The following is a 24,025-nucleotide window of genomic DNA, read 5'->3' on the forward strand; positions in this document are numbered from 1 at the left end:
TATTCGGCAGATATATACTACATATTGTAACTTTTAAGGGAAAACTTATTTGGACTGCGCAGGCTTCTAAATGTGTATTCAAACGAACTTGTTCTGGAAAGGTGTAGGGTTTCACAAAAATTGCTACTCCCCCACTGGCTCTGTTACCTTGTAACCGGTTTTTAAAGAAGTGTTCGAAACCTCTTAATGGAGCACAATAATCAGAAGAGAAATTAGTCTCTTGTAAGCAAATACAGGTTGGGGCTAACTGGTTAATTAACAACTTAATATTTTCTAAACGTGTAAAGTACCCATTCACGTTCCACTGCAGTATATCCATTATTATTTATAGTCTATATTTATGTAATATAAAATATAAAAAATATATAGATAGAAACTTAACCTAAATATACAATTACAATTAAACAGATGTTTCTTTGTTTCAGATCTCGTGAAGTTTTCTTGATAAGCGCGAACATCTGTTTTTCAGGCTTTTGTTCATTTTTGGATGTAGGTTGTTGCACATCATAATGATGTCTCTAATATTATCAGAATATGAATGAACTACTTCCTTTACATTTTGTTTGCCACGTGTGTTATCCAGTAAACTTTTAAATTGATCAATGTTCAATGGAAACTTTACTTCTTCGCTCAATTTAATCATTTCTTTTTCTACATCTTTCCAGACCTGTTCTTCATCCCTGGGATCAGTCTTTTTAAAAATTTTCCTCGATTTCTTTCCTTCTACTTCTGTCCAATTTTCTTCTAGGGATACATTACTAAGGGTTTCATCAGTTTCCAGGTCATCCGAATCCATTTCTCTTGGTGCCATCAATTTTGCTTGCGGGAGGGGTGGGAGAAGTGGGGTCCCACTCTGTAATTTTGACGATTCTGTTGTAGTAGGCGAATGGACCCTTTTAATGCCTTGTGTAGTTGGCGGAATGACGTCATCGTTTCTCTCAAAAATATTTTTTAATTCTTCTGCCGCTTCTGCGACTACATGTGTGTTTATTTCACTGTTGCGAGCAGTGTTTTGTTGACAGTTTTTTGCTAGATGTCCAATACAATTACAGGTAAAACATTTAAGTGAGTCAGTGGAGATATAGATCCAATAATTTGTATCCTCAAAAGTTACTTGAAATGATTCGGGTAGGTGTTTTTCATCCTCAGGGGTGACGTATAATTGTCTTCTAAAACTTAACACATGAGAGAAACCTGGTTCCGTTACACCGGTTTTCATGAAGGTGATAGGAGACATTATTTTTACATTTAATTCTTCAAACTTGTTTTCTATAACGTTATGCGGGATGACGGGGTATACGTTCGATAAAACGATTCGTTTATTTCTGGATATTAATGGTCTTATCTCAAGCTGTTTCTCTCGGATTTTCAAATGTTTTTTTGTGTCTATGAGATTATCAGCAGTTGTCTTGGAATCCATGTATATACATATGCGAGCATTCGATATACGAGAGATGAAGCGAATAGATGTCGATGTTACGATAGACGATAACGCCACTAAATAGTCTTTTATTGTAATACCGTCAACGGCGTCAAGAATAATTGCTTGCTCTTTCTTGGGGAAACTTGCAGTCGAAGTAACATTTGCATAACTTACAGGATTTTGAGTATTTGGCTGTTGTTGTTCCGACACTTGTGTTTGAGAAGACGTTGGGGTAATTTCAGAAGTTGGGTTTTTTTGAGACATTGTGGATGTTTGGGACGTTGAGGATTGATCCATTTCTTATTTAAGGCACTCCTGTTAACAGGAGCCCTTGCACTTTACCTGCACACCGCGGTTTTGTTTACGTTCCGCTAACAATAACACGGTAGGTAGATAAAACTCGCATTCACTCGGTAATCCAGCGGCACGCGCGTCCACAGTGGCCACCGGTGCAAGACCGACTCATTTTTTATTTTATATAAAACGCGCATTTTAAAACAAAAAATTTACTTACGAATGCTTTTTGTGGTTTTCCATAATTCGTCTCTCAGATTCAGAGTCTTGACCAGGAAAGAATTTGTATCCACTAAGGTATGTGTGGTCCGGGTAATCTTCAGGCACGAAGTCTCCGCACTCAGCTGCGGAGTATAAATTAAATACGAGTGGCTTAGCTTAAACTGTATGATTATTAGAAAATATTCTAAACAGTTTTGATCAGGTAAAGCCCTTACCTTGAACAATGTAGCTAGCCAGCAAAGCGGCCGTGTTCTCATTACACTGTATGCACCCCTGCGCCAAGTCGCGCTTCACTTGTAGGCAGAACAGGTACCGGGTGAACTCCTCCTCCAGGCGCGCGGGGTCCGGCGTGTAGAACTTGACACAGAACCGCAGCGTGGGCTCCAGCATCGACAGCCCCAACTGCCGGCACATCGGCTTCTCCACGTCCAACCAGTACTGCGCAAACAGACACAAACCTTGTTACATCCTGTGCCGCCTGTGCGCTGTGCGGTGCCCCACAACTCGGGGCACAGCTTAAAACGATCGCAACGCATCATGTGTGTTAAAACTTCGTCTTCTATAAGTGTTAACATGAGGAAACCGAATCATTTTAACAGCGTTTTCCTGACCATATTTGTAGCTAAAAATGTCCTATAAACTTTTTTGTAATTCGCCTAGTTTCAGAGCTAATACCAATTTAAAAAAAAAAAAAACAAATTTTACTGATACATGGGACGTAGTCTAGTTAAATATCCTTATTGATAGATGTCAAAAAGTGACAAGTAACACTTTGTAAAAACTAGGTTTTACGAAGAAAAAAAAAGAAAAAATCCATTTTAAGTGACAAGTTTACCAATAACATTTACTTTTTATGTACAACAGGAAAAAAAATCGCATTTTTTTTTTGCTAAATTGACCTAAACTCATATTGATTTTATTCCTTCTTTTGGCCTCAGAAAAGCGTGATTAAAATCTTTCGGGTTCCTCGTGAACACCGTGTATCCATACTAATATATACTAATATTATAAATGCGAAAGTGTGTCTGTCTGTCTGTCTGTCTGTTACCTCTTCACGCTTAAACCGCTGAACCGATTTTGTTGAAATTTGGTATAGGGGTAGTTTCGAGTCCCGGGACATAGGATACTTTTTATTCCGGAACTCACCCCTTAAGGGGGTGAAAAGGGGGGTGGACATTTATATGGGGAATTAATAACCGCTGAACCGATTAAGATGAAATTAGGTATGGATATAGTTTGAGTCGTAGGGAAAGAACATAGGATAGGTTTTACCCCAGAAATCAACCCTAAAGGGGGTGAAAAGGGGGGTGGAAATTTGTATGGGACTCAATAAAACCGATTTAGATGAAATTTGATATGGAGATAGTCTTAATTGTTGGGAAGGGTGTAGAATAGTTTTTATTCCCGAAGCCATTATCTTTTCTCTTCTCTTCTCTTCTCTTATAACACTCGCTCAACGTGCCGCTGGTAGTGTATGATGACGACAGCTCAAGACCTGGAATACCTGGAGAGCTGCTGGATGCATCGGATGAGGGGTAAAATTCCTTTAATCTGAAGTTGATAGAGTTGTTCAAGACCTGGAACACCTGGAGGGCTGCCAGATGAAGCAGACGCCTGACCAGAGCTACCACACGTTTAACGTGCAGTAGGTACTGTTTTTGAGTTAGTTGAGTTCTCCAAGACCTGGAATACCTGGAGGTGACTTCCCACGCGTACCTTGGCGCCTGCAAGACTTTGCTGAACAAGTTTCTGCTGGAGACGCTGCTGAGGAGCTGCTGGGAGACCAGGCCTACCACAAGCTGAATATTGAGCAGGTACAATTTAGGTGGTGAAAAGGGGGTTGAGGTTTGTATGGGGAAACAATAAATATCTGATTGGTTAAAAAATAAGCTACTCAAATTACTAATTCCACGCAGACGCAGTCGCGGGCAAAAGCTAGTATTATAAATGCGAAAGTGTGTCTGTCTGTTACCTCTTTACGCTTAAGAGGCCGGTGTCGATTTTGGAGCAAAATAGTAAATTGATAGATTTAGTCGTTGAAATTATACACGTTTTGTTACGTAATATCTAAATAACAAGTATTGGTTTCTATTAGCACGTCTTCTCATCTTGCCTTTTAATAATGAGGTCGCGAGCGTGCGTCACCGGTAATATATGAAGAGAAGGGGCAGTTTTTAATAATTCATCAAAAAATTATGGTAGTAAAGTATACAAATTCGTGTATTAGAATAGTTTTAGCAAATGTTGTAGATTGTTTAAGTATCAAAATAACGTTGAAATTAAGTCGATTTTCAGAGAAATTGTCACTTGTTTTGAAGTAATTTAACTTTAACTTTCATGTCATATAACAAAAATGTAATCTGATAAAGGTCAAGTACAGAATGTGTAATACATATTTACCATTTTTAGCAGTCCAAACTTTACGAATTTTACAAACAAGAGCGACGAAATCTGTGCTTTACGCGCGTTTACCTAAACGTCCATCAGAAAAAAAAATCATTACTAATTTAGTGACTCTGTTTTCAAAAAATTGATCTGATAAAAGGCAAGATAAGAAGACGTGCTAATAAAAACCATTACTTGTTATTTCAATTAGGTAACAAAAGGTATACAATTTCACCTACTAAATCTATCAATTTTACATTTTTGCGACTAAAATCGACACCGGCCTCTTTAACCCCTGCACCGATTTAGTTGAAATTTGGTACAGAGATAGTTTGAGTCCCGGGGAAGGACATAGGGTAGTATTTATCCCAGAAATCATTCATTAAGGGGGTGAAAAGGGGGGTGGAAGTTTGTATGGGAAATCGATAAAAAACAGATTGGATAACAAATAAGCTACCCAAATTACTTACTCCACGCAGACGTTGCGGGCAAAAGCTAGTATATATATATATAACCATACTTATCAAAGTTATCATACAGTTACATTGACTGACATCTTTATAAAATCAACTGTCAATCAATAGGTTTCCAAAATCGCTAGATGGCGCTGCTATTACGGAACAATAAAAATATAAGTAATATATCAATATCATACCCGTGTTCCATTTGCATCTTGGTACTCTAACACAAAATAATCGGCTTCCAACAAGTGCAACTGTCGGCAGACTTGGTCGAACAGCACACGGCCCACAGCCTTGGACTAAAACAACAGACAACATCATTATACTTTTTAATTTAACAGACTTCTAAAATGCGGAAGGTAGCAATTCGACAGTATGTATGTTGAATTGAGAAAACTCCTCAAATCTTATAAGCATACATATAGCGATTTTTGTATTTTCATGCTAAACAACGCAACCTAGTAGCGTATTTGACTGTATCACTACATAGTATAAAACAAAGTAGCTTTTCGCTCTGTATGTATGTCTGTCCCTATGTATGCTTAGATCTTTAAGGGGCTACTACAGCGGCGAATGACAGTTCGTAAACCACGCCCGACAGCTTCTTCCCTCCCCGCAAGCACGCACACACAGAAGAGCTTCGCGGCGCACGTGAAAGTATAAAAGCTCCATCTAACGTTACTACCATTACACGCGGTCGGCCAGGAACTTATATATATATATATATATTATGATGAATAGGCAGGCGTTTCACCACGATCCCACCTGATGTTAAGTGATAATGCGGTCTACGGTGGAGCACGCTTACCTATGAGATACCTATTAACTCTTGCCTTGAAGAGCCCCAGTTTCACTACCATGAGTTCCGTAAATGACAGTCGATAGTGAGAAAGTTACGGCAAATGCATGGAGTAATTGTACAGTGCCTCTACCGGTCACGTAAAAAACTAAAAAAATCAACTAGTACCATGAGTCACAAACGTTTTAACGTGAATTTTCGATGCATGCCTAACTTCACACCTAAAACGTTCTCTTTTAACTATATAACGAAAACTGAGCCAGAATTATTCTAGGTAAATACTTACGCTATGGATGGTATAGAAAGGATGCCAATCTCTTACGGCAGAATTGTTGCAAAAGTGACCGCTTTCAGCTTTAAATAATAGTTCCTAATCTCTCCGGTGGCGCTAGTTAGGCTCTGGTACATGAGTATAACATGAACCATATAACGCAACAAATAACCCGACCAAATTACGTAGGTTGTTTTTGGTAGTATTTCGGTGTATGGTGGCGCCGCCTAATTACTGTTTTTTGATGGCCACTTTTCATACATAGAGATTTGGCTCCTTTATATAGTCTCATAGACCTAGTATATACAACTAGACATGAAACCGAGCGACCGGAGCGACCAGGGGTAAAAGAAAGACATATTGTGACGTCATAATATGAGGTTACCATGGTCGCAACAAAATACCCTAAAATGTAACTACATTTTAGTATTTTTTACGACTGAAAAACGTTGCAAACAAGTACTCAAATTACGTAATGAGCGAGTCGCTATTTTGACTCACTAACTTACTAGTACCTATAGCAAGCGAAATCGCAAATGTAGTCGCAATCGGTCACTTTTGGTTATTCCCACTAGTTACCACCAAGTTGTTATTAGTGGTAACACTGGTAACTACTGGTAATTTGTTTCCCACCTTTTACCAGTGGTAACCACGGGGTTTTTTTTTTCAGTAGAGACCAGTATTTTAAGGACCAGCCATACTCTATGCAGTGAATGAATTTATACCAATGCCGAGATCGCAAAGAAAAATTTCGCTGTTTCATACATTCCAGCTGATGTGATATCACCGATTTGTATGGGACAGCCAATTTCTTTTCCTATAATAAAAGTTGTTCAGTGTGACCTATAAAGTCGCTGCGCAGAGTATGGCTGGTCCTTACAATTTCAACTTGTATATGAAGTTTTCGACAAAAAATAAAATAATGTGGCTCAGGGAGTTGATATGAGATTAGGTGGTTGTTGGAATAAAAGGATAATTTAACAAAACAGATAATTTATTTATTCAAAACATATTATAACTATACTTACCAGTAATGTCTAAAGTGAACTTTCAGCCAGGTATAAGCCGTGCTGAATGTGGAACACCCTCTTTGCAGCCCTATGATAGATAGTATTCTTAGGATCGGCGAAACACACCAAAAAGAGAGCTAACCAAAAAATCACAGCTTAGGTTAGGTTACTATGAAATCACCGTCACAGTCATCTTTAAGTAAGTATACTAATTTTGTAGGGCACAAGTCTAATAAATTATGAATAATGCTTTGATTTTTAGCCTTGGTTTTAGACACTGCTACTTACTAAACTGTGACGTCACACAATTTTCAAAGTGCGTATTGGGCGCGAATTGAATTTTAGTCAAACAATTGGTTGATACCTATATATAATATAATACAAGCATTTTAAGAAATTGGAAACAACCCTATTGCAGCGATGGTTCATGACTTGCTTAAGCGTCACCTCAGTAGATAGTGCTCTGCGTGTCCAGTTCAATAATGGCTTCAGGATGCTGTTGGGACCGCCACGACGACGACGAACAAGAATGAACGATTTCCAAGACATGATGAAGAAAAGAATGAGGCATCTAGTTTGTTTTTCCATTTCCCGCAATCCATTGTTTAAGTATTTCATCTTCCGTCGGAAAGCTGGAAATATCAAATAGCTTGAAACTCCCGAAATATGGGGTAATTGCAGGGGACTTTTTTTCTATTTGTTTGCAACCCTAAATAAAATACTACTGAATTTGACCGGTTTACGTAACCAAACTTTCTGTTTTATTTTTAGCAATAATTTACTGATATCTCCTATTTTATCAAGTTTGTCATAATCCAACTAATGATGTAACTCAGTAACTTGGTTCCTATGAGATTTGAAAAAGAAATACATGATCAAAATACGAAAAACTTGTACTTACGCATGAAATGTTACATCCGCTTCTTTTCGCAAACTATTGCTTTTGCAGGCAACCACTAAACACCCCGCCATGTTAAGTGTACTTAAAAACACTGTTACACATCCATTAAATAGTTAATAATCACAATTATTTACTTTATAATTTTGATTATTAACTATTTAACGGATTTGATTGACAGTTTTATGTATGGCAGCATGATGACAGCATAATAGTATTGCGGGATTTTTTTCTCCTTCACTCTTATAAATTTCGGTATTTCGCTATCGCCTCCTACCTATGCTGCCATAACCCGACCATGAAAAAAAAACCCGGTCGGTGATAAGGACAAAGCATGGCACTATTTTCTCTTTCCTCTTATAGGAATCGCAATTAGACTATTTTTCTCTATCAGAGTGTCAGGCCCTTGTATAGTCTCCATGACTTATTTGAATAAACATGACAGATGTCATCGAAAAAAAAACGTGCGTTTCCTTTTTTTTCATCCATCTGGACAGGCTAAAGCTCTAAGCCATACTGCCTACGTGCGTTTCCGACTTCCGACGTGACATTTCTGTCAACTTGGAAACACAACTTTATACACAGATGCAATTAGCCTCATGCATTAAGTTTATATTTAAATGAAATATATAGTTTGTCAAGGGACTGTCTCATTTCGGGGGTAGACGGAGAGTCATACTGTCTTTGTCTTGCACTGGTGCTGGCGCACGGAAGAAGGGGATGAGTGTAGTTTTTTGTTCTTATTCACTGACAAGATTTGCTTGACCAACTTTAGTTTGTCAAAGGACTGTCTCATTTCAAACATAGACAGAGAGAATAAGACTATCTTTGTCTTACACTAGTACTAGCACCCAAAAGAAAAGGATGAGTATAGTTTTTTTTTGTTCTTATTCACTGACAAAATTTGCTTGACCAACTATATTTTTTATTCGGATGTTTGTAATGTTACCGTTATATAATGTTAAATCCGTAACACGCTACCGCACCGAACGCATTGGTGCGCCGCACCCATAAGTGAGAGCGAGAACGAGATTTGTTTTGTGCGGCGCACCAAGATCGCGGTGCGGTGCGCTAGTGTGTTACAGATTTAACATGATATAAAAGTAACAAACATCCGAATAAAAAATATAGTTGGTCAAGCAAATATTGTCAGTAAACAAGAACAAAAAAACTATCCTCATCCTTTTCTTTTGTGTGCTAGTACTAGTGTAAGACAAAGATAGTATGATTCTGTCTATGTTTGAAATGAGACAGTCCTTTGACAAACTATAGCAATTTTATACGACGATTTAAGCCTGGCTTTTGGTAAGAAGTTAGCTGCATAGTTCGTACGAGCGCGCGTTTAATAATCAACTTCAAGTGTATGTATTATTATTTAGTCGATGTGGTCTTGTTCAGTTACGCGTTTGTACTTACAATAATTTGTCCTCTAATTTGTTTGTAAAACTAATGAAAATGGCTACATTAACTATGGATGAAGTCGTTCCTTGTGACGGTATGAGATATTGTGTCCACGTATTACTCAACGAAGGCAAGGTAAAATCGTAAAAACTTTTTAGAAAAACTGGATATCATTTCCGCGCCAAAAGCAACACACGACTTTTGTATTCTCAGATAAGTCAGTCGCATAAGAGAAAATTATGTACGGCCGTTTACAAAACACAAGGGATTGTTGTTTTACTCCAATTAAGGCGTAATTAGTGTGACAGAGTAAAATGCCTGCAACTTGCAATCTTCGGTGTTCGCGGTAGGCCCTGATATGTTTGTAAAATTCTATCTAGTAGTAGTATGAGTATGCCCTGTGCGGTATGATTAGCTCGCCTCAAAACGGTAGGAAATTCATTTGAGTACAAAGAGTGGATTGGACTGTTATTACGAAAACATAATCTTTCGGCTTGCCTTACTCCAAAACTCTAGGCACGCCACTGATGATTTAGCCCAGAATTTTGAATTCAGAGAAATATAAACATTATATGATAGCTTAAATAATATTATTAATATTAAATTAACAATAAACACATAGATACATACAAGAAAGTAAATTACGTAGACCGCGTAGACGTGAGCAAATATGTCAATGTCAAAACTGGTAGTTTGCTAAGGATTTCGATATTTCGATAGGTAATTTACCGTTTACTCATACTTTTAATATTTAATTCTTTAGGTGACACCTAGAGGCGCTGTACAATACTCCGACAGATTGTACTTATGCGGAAACACAGACTCGGGCAGGGCGTTCCACCATACCACCAACCACCGCCATGTTGGTTTTCACAACTTGATCTTCCGCACTTAAACTCTCGACACCAACGTTTCACTATGTAATAGGATACTGCACACTCCCCTACAGTTGCCACAATATCTTGATGGATTTAAGTTGATGTAAAATATTTTTTTTGTAGATTTATTATTACCGCCCTCTGCTCAACAAAATCCATTTTCATACAAAAAAACCACGACTCAACAATTACAGTAAGCTGTAGCTCAATAATAGTTCGACATTTAAAAATGTTTTATTTTTTTTAATAACCTCTAAATGTCTATAAACCTACAGCAAAAAGGTTTTAATAACCAAGTGACGGCAAAGAGGTCAGGGGTGGTGCATACGGATCAACCCTCGTATCTTTGCGAAAAAATACGTCTTCTTATCTATACATAGAAAATACTTGCTGAAACCAGATTTAGCGCTTATAAACTTCCAGGGGACATAGTCACCATATACCAACTAACAAGCGAGATTTGTCAAATTTGTATGCAATTGTCATTTTATTTCGAATAAAACGTCATCTCGACTGATATTAGAATAGAGGTCAAATCAAATTTCTTTGTTTTTCAGAGGTGTTCGAAATTTGAATAAAATAATATTATCGAAATCGATGTTATTATTTAGCAGTAATAACATTTTCACTATTTTAAATAGTGGGACACTACAAACAACAGGGTCGAGTGGAGGAAACGAGGGGAGGCCTTTGCCCAGCAGTGGGACACTAAATTAGGCTAGTAAAAAAAAAAAAAAAAAACATTTTCACAGATAAAAAATTTGCTGTAACAAAACAGTTTATCTTATGAATGTTGGCCATTATTTACGGATTTTGAAGGCATCATAGAGGGTTTAAGCAATTTAAGTTGAATTATTTTGATACAACTAAATTTTAAGTAAATATACTGAAAATAGCAGCGCCGGTTTTATACTTTTTAATATCTCATTTTTGACGTTTTCAACCAAAAGGTACCACATTGTCGGTTGTCGATAAGGTTGATTCTAAATTGAAGTTATATGGAAATACCGTCTCATATACAACCGACAATAAGTACCCTTTTGGTTGAAAATGGCACATTTTTTTCTGTTAACGATAGCCAACTTGGCAATGATAGTTTCATTCAGCCAATAATAAAAAAAATGTTTTAGGGAAACCAAAAACTATACTCATCCTTTTCTATTGGGTGCTATTACTAGTGTAAGACAAAGATAGAATGATTCTCTCTGTCTATGTTTGAAATGACAGCCCTTTGACAAACTATATATAACATTTGATTTATATAATAACAAATAAATATTTAATTTAAATCGTGTAATAATATTTTTTGACGTAATAAACGTGTAATGGCGAAATAAAAAATATATAAAGTTTTTGGACATCCAAACTCTTTGGTGTGGACGTATGGATTACGGTCAGAAATAATTTTTAAAAAGTTGGAAAAGTAAAAAGCACTAGTTCGCAAAAATCAACTTTTCAAACGCTAACCAGGTACGTAAAGTAGCACTTTTTGAGCAACTGTATGATTTAATATTTGGTGTCTTCTTAAGGTGCCTGTATTGATTTTTCTTTAACCTGTCGTATGCTCCTGTCAAAAGATTTACATTTTTTTTAATAAATACATGTTTAAGTTTACAATATATATGGAGCAGATCTGCTCCTAAGCATACCAAAGGTTAATAAAACAAGCGTAAGCAGGTTGTGAAGGGCAAGAGGAATCTACCGATGTCATCATTTAAAAAAATCCGGCCAGTATTCTAAGCTACAGGGCGTACTGAATCATCAGTACTTAAAGCCATAACCCTACTTTCTGGTTACGTCGCAGTCGAGTAAAATGTTGATATTGGGGTAGATCATGTTACAAATGTATGTAGTTTTCCATTAAGAGAATGTCCCCTGGAAGTTTATAAGCGCTAAATCTGGTTTCAGCAAGTATTTTCTATGTATAGATAAGAAGACGTATTTTTTCGCAAAGATACGAGGGTTGATCCGTATGCACCACCCCTGACCTCTTTGCCGTCACTTGGTTATTAAAACCTTTTTGCTGTAGGTTTATAGACATTTAGAGGTTATTAAAAAAAATAAAACATTTTTAAATGTCGAACTATTATTGAGCTACAGCTTACTGTAATTGTTGAGTCGTGGTTTTTTTGTATGAAAATGGATTTTGTTGAGCAGAGGGCGGTAATAATAAATCTACAAAAAAAATATTTTACATCAACTTAAATCCATCAAGATATTGTGGCAACTGTAGGGGAGTGTGCAGTATCCTATTACATAGTGAAACGTTGGTGTCGAGAGTTTAAGTGCGGAAGATCAAGTTGTGAAAACCAACATGGCGGTGGTTGGTGGTATGGTGGAACGCCCTGCCCGAGTCTGTGTTTCCGCATAAGTACAATCTGTCGGAGTATTGTACAGCGCCTCTAGGTGTCACCTAAAGAATTAAATATTAAAAGTATGAGTAAACGGTAAATTACCTATCGAAATATCGAAATCCTTAGCAAACTACCAGTTTTGACATTGACATATTTGCTCACGTCTACGCGGTCTACGTAATTTACTTTCTTGTATGTATCTATGTGTTTATTGTTAATTTAATATTAATAATATTATTTAAGCTATCATATAATGTTTATATTTCTCTGAATTCAAAATTCTGGGCTAAATCATCAGTGGCGTGCCTAGAGTTTTGGAGTAAGGCAAGCCGAAAGATTATGTTTTCGTAATAACAGTCCAATCCACTCTTTGTACTCAAATGAATTTCCTACCGTTTTGAGGCGAGCTAATCATACCGCACAGGGCATACTCATACTACTACTAGATAGAATTTTACAAACATATCAGGGCCTACCGCGAACACCGAAGATTGCAAGTTGCAGGCATTTTACTCTGTCACACTAATTACGCCTTAATTGGAGTAAAACAACAATCCCTTGTGTTTTGTAAACGGCCGTACATAATTTTCTCTTATGCGACTGACTTATCTGAGAATACAAAAGTCGTGTGTTGCTTTTGGCGCGGAAATGATATCCAGTTTTTCTAAAAAGTTTTTACGATTTTACCTTGCCTTCGTTGAGTAATACGTGGACACAATATCTCATACCGTCACAAGGAACGACTTCATCCATAGTTAATGTAGCCATTTTCATTAGTTTTACAAACAAATTAGAGGACAAATTATTGTAAGTACAAACGCGTAACTGAACAAGACCACATCGACTAAATAATAATACATACACTTGAAGTTGATTATTAAACGCGCGCTCGTACGAACTATGCAGCTAACTTCTTACCAAAAGCCAGGCTTAAATCGTCGTATAAAATTGCTATAGTTTGTCAAAGGACTGTCTCATTTCAAACATAGACAGAATCATACTATCTTTGTCTTACACTAGTACTAGCACACAAAAGAAAAGGATGAGGATAGTTTTTTTGTTCTTGTTTACTGACAATATTTGCTTGACCAACTATATTTTTTATTCGGATGTTTGTTACTTTTATATCATGTTAAAGCTGTAACACACTAGCGCACCGCACCGCGATCTTGGTGCGCCGCACAAAACAAATCTCGTTCTCGCTCTCACTTATGGGTGCGGCGCACCAATGCGTTCGGTGCGGTAGCGTGTTACGGATTTAACATTATATAACGGTAACATTACAAACATCCGAATAAAAAATATAGTTGGTCAAGCAAATTTTGTCAGTGAATAAGAACAAAAAAAAACTATACTCATCCTTTTCTTTTGGGTGCTAGTACTAGTGTAAGACAAAGATAGTCTTATTCTCTCTGTCTATGTTTGAAATGAGACAGTCCTTTGACAAACTAAAGTTGGTCAAGCAAATCTTGTCAGTGAATAAGAACAAAAAACTACACTCATCCCCTTCTTCCGTGCGCCAGCACCAGTGCAAGACAAAGACAGTATGACTCTCCGTCTACCCCCGAAATGAGACAGTCCCTTGACAAACTATATATTTCATTTAAATATAAACTTAATGCATGAGGCTAATTGCATCTGTGTATAAAGTTGTGTTTCCAAGTTGACAGAAATGTCACGTCGGAAGTCGGAAACGCACGTAGGCAGTATGGCTTAGAGCTTTAGCCTGTCCAGATGGATGAAAAAAAAGGAAACGCACGTTTTTTTTTCGATGACATCTGTCATGTTTATTCAAATAAGTCATGGAGACTATACAAGGGCCTGACACTCTGATAGAGAAAAATAGTCTAATTGCGATTCCTATAAGAGGAAAGAGAAAATAGTGCCATGCTTTGTCCTTATCACCGACCGGGTTTTTTTTTCATGGTCGGGTTATGGCAGCATAGGTAGGAGGCGATAGCGAAATACCGAAATTTATAAGAGTGAAGGAGAAAAAAATCCCGCAATACTATTATGTATACTGTTTTTTGATACTGAAACCTGTCTCGAGTGTTTCTGTCGGCTTTGCGTTTAATATTCGGCAGCAGGTTAGCAACGCTTTATGCTAATAAAATAAAAATACGAGATTTGTTAGATTACGTAACACCGATAGCTTTCAAATCTGTAATGTAATGTACAAGTTGAAATTAGTGTAACAATTATACATCATGAACGATAAATTATGAAAAGAATGATATATTTTTTTTACTTTGGCAAAAATAGCAGCTACGCTTTTGTAAGTTTGAGAAATGTTTTAATCACGTTATTTAGATATCTACTTGGAAATACTCATACCAATATGGATTCACATTCAGAGTATCCTAGTACATTCATCTTGGGGACAAGCATATTGGGGATTGTAACAGTCTAAGTTAATAAATAACGAATAAGTGACTTCCTAAAGAGGGATCAAGATCTGATTTATTTATCAGGTCTGTTTCAGCGAAATACTAAAAATTATTTTTCAACACACTTGCTCAAAACGACGTTTTTATTCCACCGATTTTTGGCTCATAATCCTAGATATTAAACACGCGTGCTCTTTCAGTGTATTTTTCCACTCGTGCTTTTTCATTATATCATCGGACTGAGTTAAGAAGCTAACTGATTGCTAATAATATGCATGGAAAGGGAGCCTTCTTTAATTGGTCGGACTGGCGGGCACGGGCGCGCCCGCCGCGCCGCCCGCGGCCGGGGCGGGCGAGGGCCGGCCGGCAGTACGAGTATGACAGATGAGATGAAACACACAATACTAACTTGTTTTAACTATTAACATTTGATTATTATGAGTTTTTTTTTCTCGCGTGTTGAAAACGTCGTATGAAACGCGTGTGCATTGGTCATTACACACTTCGGCTTTCTTATTGCGCGCTCGCTTACAGCTCGCGCGCACAATATCGCCTCGTGTGTAGCGACCAACTTAGCACACTTGTATCATAAGAGGCCGTAGTCGATTTTGGAGCAAAAATGTAAAATTGATAGATTTAGTCGTTGAAATTATACACATTTTGTTACGTAATATCTAAATAACAAGTATTGGTTTATATTAGCACGATTTCTCATCTTGCCTATTAATAATGAGGTCGCGAGCGTGCGTCACCGGTAATGCATGAAGAGAAGGGGCAGTTTAAAAAAAAAACATGGTGGTAAATTATACAAATTGATGTATAAGAATAGTTTCAGCAAATGTTGTAGATTGTTTAAGTATCAAAATTATGTTAAAATTAAGTCTATTTTCAGAGAAATTGTCACTTGTTTTGAAGTAATTTCTGGAGAAAATTGATTTCGTCTAACTTTCATTTACACTACTTCAAAGTCATAATAATAAAAATGTAGTCTGATAAACGTCAAGTACAGGATATGTGTAATACAAAATTACTATGTTTAGCAGTCCAAACTTTACGAAATTTACAAATAAGAGCGACAAAATCAGTGCTTTACGCGCGTTTACCTAAATGTCCATCAGAAAAGCAAACATTACTAATTAAGTGAGTCTGTTTTAAAAAAAACTGATCTGATAAAAGGTAAGATAAGAAGACGTGCTAATAGAAACCAGTACTTGTTATTTCAATTAGGTAACAAAAGGTGTAAAATTTCACTGACAAAATCTATCAATTCTATATTTTTGCGACTAAAATCGACACCGGCCTCATAATGTACTATTGTGTTCATGATATTAAAATGTAAACTAAAAGGTACAATATCATATTTTACTTGAATAGTGCACTGCCTTATGGGAATATAGTTCAGATCCGGAAACCGCTACCAAATTTTAGTATGTTGTTGGGCATGGTACTGGGTCTCCAAAACTGCCGGGAGACAGCGGCGCCGGCCATCTACTTCAGCGGAATGACGTCATCAAAATGACTCCCGCCTCGTTGCGAATATTGCATTTTGCACCCAAACTTTGCATTGCACATACACGTGTGGGGTATTAAACGAAAGCCAATAAAATATTATTTATTTCACTAATACCTACACTATGTACCAAAATATATGTAGCCAATAAAATATTATTTATTTCACTAATACCTACACTATTGCATTTTGCATATTGCACGAATATTGCATTTTACACCCAAACTTTGCATTGCACATACACGTGTGGGGTATTAAACGAAAGCCAATAAAATATTATTTATTTTACTAATACCTACACTATGTACCGAAATATATGTAGCCAATAAAATATTATTTATTTCACTAATACCTACACTATGTACCAAAATATACAATAGTTTAAGAGAAATGTAAAAAATAATAAAAATGATGAAAAAAAAATTTTCGATTATTTGGGTTTTTCAACCAAACCAAAAGTCGGACGTTAAAGCAATGTACTACAAAATTGAAGCTGATGTCTCAAGCCATACACTGATATCAAAATAATCAAAATCAGACCAAAAATGTGAAAAATATGCATCAAAATGTAGGTACTTGCTAGAACAAATGCATTAAAGTTAACGGCTCACCCGGTATTGTATAGGCTATTTGACTAATTTTTGAAAATGGTTTTAATTGATTGCTTATGACTTAATAATTACACTACATTGATATTTCCGTGAAATTTCCTGTATTAAATATAAAAAAACAATGTTGAAGTTTATTTATTTTGAACGCGCCTTAAACGCTGTTTTTGCAAAGGGGCTAATCACGTGACACGTGTGACGTCACACGCGAGTAAACTCAGTCAATGACCTTAGTAAATCTTATGGTCTATGTGCATTGAATTGATTATTTCACTGTAAAATGGTATATAAATGGTGTATAGTGCCGCAATGTTCAAGTACGACTATAAAAAATCCAGATGAATTGTTTGTTTCCGTTCCAACGAATCCCAAAAAAAGAAAAATATGGTTAAAACTAGCGCGAAGAGACCCAAAGAGCATTTTAGCGCATACAAATGTTTTTATGTGTGAAGACCACTTCGATGTAAGTAATATTTAACTGTAAATAAATATGGTAGTTAAAGCAGCGGATTTTGTTATATTTAACGAAACAAGATCTAGGTATTTAATGTATTACTACATAACCTCATAACATAGCTCTTTCCGCATTAGTAGGTAGTTAGTAGCATACTTTTTCTTTCAAACTAAAGTGCAGTATGGAGATACTATTCTCGTCATCGTATTCTATATACATATCGTCGTCGTATTCGTATCATCGAAATCGAAATGTTCGTAAATAAACAATTTCTACGTTTACTCACACAGCTGTTTTTACATTTCTAAGTTCCGCAGCATAGTAATCCGGATTATCTTTAAAGAAAAGTGCAACCATAAATGCGTCATAAATGTCTGGTAGGTTGCCGCTATATAAATCGGAATATATCAGAAAACTGTGGAACAATAACTAAAATTAAGTAAATACAAATAAAACAGTTAAAACACTCAAGGCAATCAAGAATGTTTACCCGCGTGTGACGTCATCCGAGCGTTGACCAATCACAGAGCGTTCACGTCCCTGATGAAATAGTATAGGCCTGTAAAGATAGCACCAGCGTAGGTAGACCTCCGATTCCGCTACTACTCAATAGAGCTACGAGTCGACGTTTATTGGATATTCAATTTTACGTAATTCGGAGCGGTGCGCGATTTGACACAGGTCTTACCTCTTTGAGGCACGCGACGGCCATCTAACGTTACTGGCATAAAGGATGCATTATGACTTTGACGCATGACAGAAAGAGAAAACGAACTGCGTAAAATGGGCGTTTTGTGTTGATTTCATAAAATCAAAAATGATAAGAAATCCGTCGGTATAAGAGGTAATAAGTTAATATTTAGTGCTATGAGGGTTAAGACGAGATGGAAACCTTTACTTTAAGGTGGATTATGCTGGATAAAGATGTGTTTTCTAGTTGCACAGAGCTAAAAACGAAAAATGAAGACGTAAGTTTGGATTTATTTTCTATCGAGGAAATTTTAAGCATTCGTGTTTCGACTGCAAATCCCTTATTATATAGTCAAGAAACATTTATATGAAGATCACATCTGTTTGTTTCCGGGGCTAGCCACAGAGATCCTTCAAATATCCTGTTATTTATAGATGCCTGCCCTTAAAATGATTCAAGAGGAAGGTTTATACATATGTATAATTTGTAAAGGTTTTGTGTAAATTAGTTGAACTACCCGTGCGAAGCCGGGGCGGGTCGCTAGTTTCAAATAAATTATTTTACACCTTGCATGAAAGATTGCACTAGAAGATTAATAGAAAAACGCAGACAGCAGTTATTTTTAGACAAAAACCCGTATAAAACTATAAAGTAGGTAATTTGATTGTGACGTCACATGCTAGTATATAAATTCCATAGTAGCAAAATCGTTTTGACAGTTCGAAAAAAGAAACGTGTTTGGGGTTTTTAGAATTGTCTCGATGAGTATTAGTTGCCTGTGTAAAGAAAAGTACAGTCAGCGATAAAAGCTTATACTAAAAATTTAAATGTTTGCCAAAAACTTATTTCATTAAAATAATATTGCTATATGCAAAAAAAATTAAAATATTAATGATAAATGTTTGCACAAAAAGGCAGCCGCCATTATCGTGACGTCATATTAGCAGTAAGCAAGAAAATATTTATCAGTACGGTTTTTACTCACTATTATTTTTAGTCACTTTTGGCGACATGTTTCGTCGTGCACGACGTACAACCGCCGCATACACTCGTGCCTGAGGATGGATTCCCAAAGAATCCGAAACATGTCGCCAAAAGTGACTAAAAATAATAGTGAGTAAAAACCGTACTGATAAATATTTTGAAATATGTCTCACGATAGTTGAAGTGCAAGTAACAAAGAAACTATGGAAAGAAACGTCAAATGTGCAGTGTAAACTTTTCGCCGTTGTTACAAACTTAACACTTGTTTCTGCTGTAGTTACGTCACTAGAGAAAAAATGGTGGTCAGCGTTTTCGACACAGATAATAAAATAAGTTGATTTTAATTTTGAAATTAAAAAGAAATCTCATGTTTTTATAACAAAATAGTATTAAATTCGTATTTTTATGGTAATAACTACTTTCATAATTTAATTTTGATAGATGAAACTACCCTATTTGCGTAGGTGGTGTTTAGTAAATTGTTAGTAAGCATATGCGAAGATATAAAACGCTGAAACAAGAACGTATCTGAATTAACACTTATGGGTGGTAATGAGATAACAGTGTTGGTGGAAGTCGTAAGTCTTCCAATTTGCGGCTCTCGTTTTATTTATAAAGCGTTACGTCCCCTCCTACACGGCTCGATGGTCAGTTGTTTAATGCTAATTTACCGTAACTGATAGCTGACAGAGGTCGCGAGTTTCATTTTATTAGACGCCAGCGTGAGCCTTGAAAATGAACATTTTTATTGCCATATGATAGCTTTATTGCCATACAATACTACATAATTGAAAAAATTTACAACCGACAATCAAAAAAGAAGTACTTGAGTGGTTTTATGAAACCACGATGCAAGTGAAACTTTTTTTCGGATTGTAGGCATTTAGCTGAAAATATTCGAAAATTATTCGATTTAGGGTATTAAAATCGCGTTTATAATCTTAACTTAATAAATATCCTCTTTGATTATCTTACAAAAGCTCGCCCAACGCCAATGTAATTCAGCTACTCAACACGGAATGTTGCTGTAATTAATTATTAATACAGCTTACTTATCATACGCGACTCAAGGACTAAAGAATCCGGTATAATATAATTACACTCCAAAATATCGTTTTCATGTGTTTTATGTAATGTTCTTTCATTTAATACCCGATAATTAGGACTATTCTTTGCATAATATGAGCGCATTAAGGTAGAATTGTTGGCGCGCTTTAGTTTTTTTTTATACAACTTCCACAGTTTCTATCAGAAATTAAAAATTTAAGCTGTGACGTATAGTTGAATAACTGGTTTCTTTTATATTAGACGTAACGTTTTTATCGAACAGCTGTGACATTTTATTGAGACAGATATACAGTTAACATGTACAATTTAACCTTATGCTAACAAAACCCTAAAACTAAACCTTAAATATAAAAAACTTCCCCCAAATCACCCCCTTCCGGCATGGTCGCAAGGACGCTAGCGGCATTACCCCTCCGTTTTTAGTTGAGTTATAAAATATATATACACGAACTTTTCTCAAAAAAAGTGGTTTTTCTCTGTTTGTAGCTCCTAAAATATACATTGTTTTTATAAATAATGTATTAATGAATCATAATATATTTAAAAACCTTTCGTTCGATATAGCACACGTGTATGTATGACTCATGGTATAGTTATAAATTAGATTTTGCAAATTTCGGCAGCGGTCACATGTATGACGCCATTTTTTGTTACCCAGGCACTATAGAGATTGTCTCCCAGCAGTTTTATGATCCTTTTTATATTGCTAATAACATACTAGAAGCTTATGCGAATTATCCTGAAAATGACCGATTTCGATTTCTTTAAATTAAATTAAATTAAATTAAATAATCATTTATTTTCAGGCATGGCCCATAGAGGTGTTAGTAATAAAAAACTTAAATACTAATGTTAAAAAGTACAATTAATTAAAACCTACCATGCAAATCAATATACTTAGAGCTAGGACTAAAACAATAGGGTATTTGACAACATTAAAAATATATAACGAATTGCTGTCATCCTGAAAGATAATAAACTAATAAAGTATATTTCACTATATTTGAATGTAAATTATGTTTAGTTTTTGGAATATAAACGAAAGAAAATTTAATATTTTTTGAAATTTCATCAGGGACGTGAACGCTCTGTGATTGGTCAACGCTCGGATGACGTCACACGCGGGTAAACATTCTTGATTGCCTTGAGTGTTTTAACTGTTTTATTTGTATTTACTTAATTTTAGTTATTGTTCCACAGTTTTCTGATATATTCCGATTTATATAGCGGCAACCTACCAGAATTTATGACGCATTTATGGTTGCACTTTTCTTTAAAGATAATCCGGATTACTATGCTGCGGAACTTAGAAATGTAAAAACAGCTGTGTGAGTAAACGTAGAAATTGTTTATTTACGAACATTTCGATTTCGATGATACGAATACGACGACGATATGTATATAGAATACGATGACGAGAATAGTATCTCCATACTGCACTTTAGTTTGAAAGAAAAAGTATGCTACTAACTACCTACTAATGCGGAAAGAGCTATGTTATGAGGTTATGTAGTAATACATTAAATACCTAGATCTTGTTTCGTTAAATATAACAAAATCCGCTGCTTTAACTACCATATTTATTTACAGTTAAATATTACTTACATCGAAGTGGTCTTCACACATAAAAACATTTGTATGCGCTAAAATGCTCTTTGGGTCTCTTCGCGCTAGTTTTAACCATATTTTTCTTTTTTTGGGATTCGTTGGAACGGAAACAAACAATTCATCTGGATTTTTTATAGTCGTACTTGAACATTGCGGCACTATACACCATTTATATACCATTTTACAGTGAAATAATCAATTCAATGCACATAGACCATAAGATTTACTAAGGTCATTGACTGAGTTTACTCGCGTGTGACGTCACACGTGTCACGTGATTAGCCCCTTTGCAAAAACAGCGTTTAAGGCGCGTTCAAAATAAATAAACTTCAACATTGTTTTTTTATATTTAATACAGGAAATTTCACGGAAATATCAATGTAGTGTAATTATTAAGTCATAAGCAATCAATTAAAACCATTTTCAAAAATTAGTCAAATAGCCTATACAATACCGGGTGAGCCGTTAACTTTAATGCATTTGTTCTAGCAAGTACCTACATTTTGATGCATATTTTTCACATTTTTGGTCTGATTTTGATTATTTTGATATCAGTGTATGGCTTGAGACATCAGCTTCAATTTTGTAGTACATTGCTTTAACGTCCGACTTTTGGTTTGGTTGAAAAACCCAAATAATCGAAAATTTTTTTTTCATCATTTTTATTATTTTTTACATTTCTCTTAAACTATTGTATATTTTGGTACATAGTGTAGGTATTAGTGAAATAAATAATATTTTATTGGCTACATATATTTCGGTACATAGTGTAGGTATTAGTAAAATAAATAATATTTTATTGGCTTTCGTTTAATACCCCACACGTGTATGTGCAATGCAAAGTTTGGGTGTAAAATGCAATATTCGTGCAATATGCAAAATGCAATAGTGTAGGTATTAGTGAAATAAATAATATTTTATTGGCTACATATATTTTGGTACATAGTGTAGGTATTAGTGAAATAAATAATATTTTATTGGCTTTCGTTTAATACCCCACACGTGTATGTGCAATGCAAAGTTTGGGTGCAAAATGCAATATTCGCAACGAGGCGGGAGTCATTTTGATGACGTCATTCCGCTGAAGTAGATGGCCGGCGCCGCTGTCTCCCGGCAGTTTTGGAGACCCAGTACCATGCCCAACAACATACTAAAATTTGGTAGCGGTTTCCGGATCTGAATTGACAACTACGGATTAGCGTCTTTAACATTTTCATACTAGTTATATGGGTCGAAATGGAACTTTAATTTACGATTACTCCTGAGATATTAATTTAAATTGTATGGTGTAAGGGACCATTGTAATCTGTATGAAATGCTTAATATAACTAATGTATTTAATTTGATAATTATTAACACTGTATCCGTGTAAATAGCTTTGCAAATACCACATACTATGAAATCTTTTTGTAGAAGATAAGAAGAATAATATAGTAAGTTATCCTTAAAAGATAGACATACACCATCGCGGACTTTTTTGTAGAGCAATGAAAAAGAAATCTTTTCACCATACATTGTTTTGTTATATCTCAAACGGGTTGGGCAGCGTTTTCGATTAAAGCTCTTAGCCAGCGTGATTTTTTTCTGACTTCATTACCAAATATCGTCATATTTCAACCAATTTACACAAAACCTTAACAAATTATACGCCTTAAGCTTCCTCAAGAATCACTCTATTCATAGGTGAAAACCGCATAAAAATCCGTTCAGTAGTTTTCACTGAAATTATTACGATTTACTTACTCTCGCTTAATAGTTTTGACAAAATAGAAGCCTATAGTTGCAACCGCTGTGTGGCGCTGACATCGTGCACGGTCCCAATATCGAGAACTATCTTTATACAACTGTCAATTTTTTTTTTGTGACACACTTTTATTGCTGACTGTACTTCTTCTCGTTTGCATGTCTATCGAGTACTTCTTAAGACCTTTCTAATGAGCCTAAACTTGATGTGTTTGTGTTTTTCCAATGTACCGGTTGCATCATCAGAACACCTCCATGTTAGCATATTATTGCATTGTCACCGGAATTACGATAGTACTCCAAATTTCAACTGAATCAGATACCGGGAAGTGATTCAAATTTTAGGTTCAAGATTTGAAGCACTATATGTACATACATACAAGGGTATATACGCAGTGAAGCTAAATAAAAGTGTGTAAAAATATTTGTTGCATATCGTTCTTGTCGTTTTAACGAAAGAATTCCTTGGATAGTCAACCCCCATACCGTTCAATAGGTCAATACTATCACTACCTACTATTTGTTGAATCAAGTAGATCTCCGATTTAGAGGGCATTGGCTTAAGCAAGCTGATGG

The 24,025-nt window shown here is 35.8% G+C and overlaps 1 protein-coding gene across 4 annotated transcripts in view; it reads right to left on the reverse strand.

Moving 5' to 3' along the window:
- Window positions 1-24,025, reverse strand: part of LOC134754138 (FERM, ARHGEF and pleckstrin domain-containing protein 1) — a 201,076-nt gene that overhangs the window by 170,832 nt on the left and 6,219 nt on the right. For all 4 annotated transcript variants that reach the window (XM_063690221.1, XM_063690218.1, XM_063690219.1 and 1 more), the window contains exons 4-6: window positions 4,980-5,084; window positions 2,155-2,377; window positions 1,938-2,061 (exon numbers count right to left, since the gene is read on the reverse strand). In XM_063690221.1, the coding sequence (XP_063546291.1) occupies window positions 1,938-2,061; window positions 2,155-2,377; window positions 4,980-5,084 (452 nt within the window). The remainder of the gene's footprint in view (window positions 1-1,937; window positions 2,062-2,154; window positions 2,378-4,979; window positions 5,085-24,025) is intronic.

This window comes from Cydia strobilella, chromosome Z (assembly GCF_947568885.1).
Source record: "Cydia strobilella chromosome Z, ilCydStro3.1, whole genome shotgun sequence".
Lineage (NCBI taxonomy): Eukaryota > Metazoa > Arthropoda > Insecta > Lepidoptera > Tortricidae > Cydia > Cydia strobilella.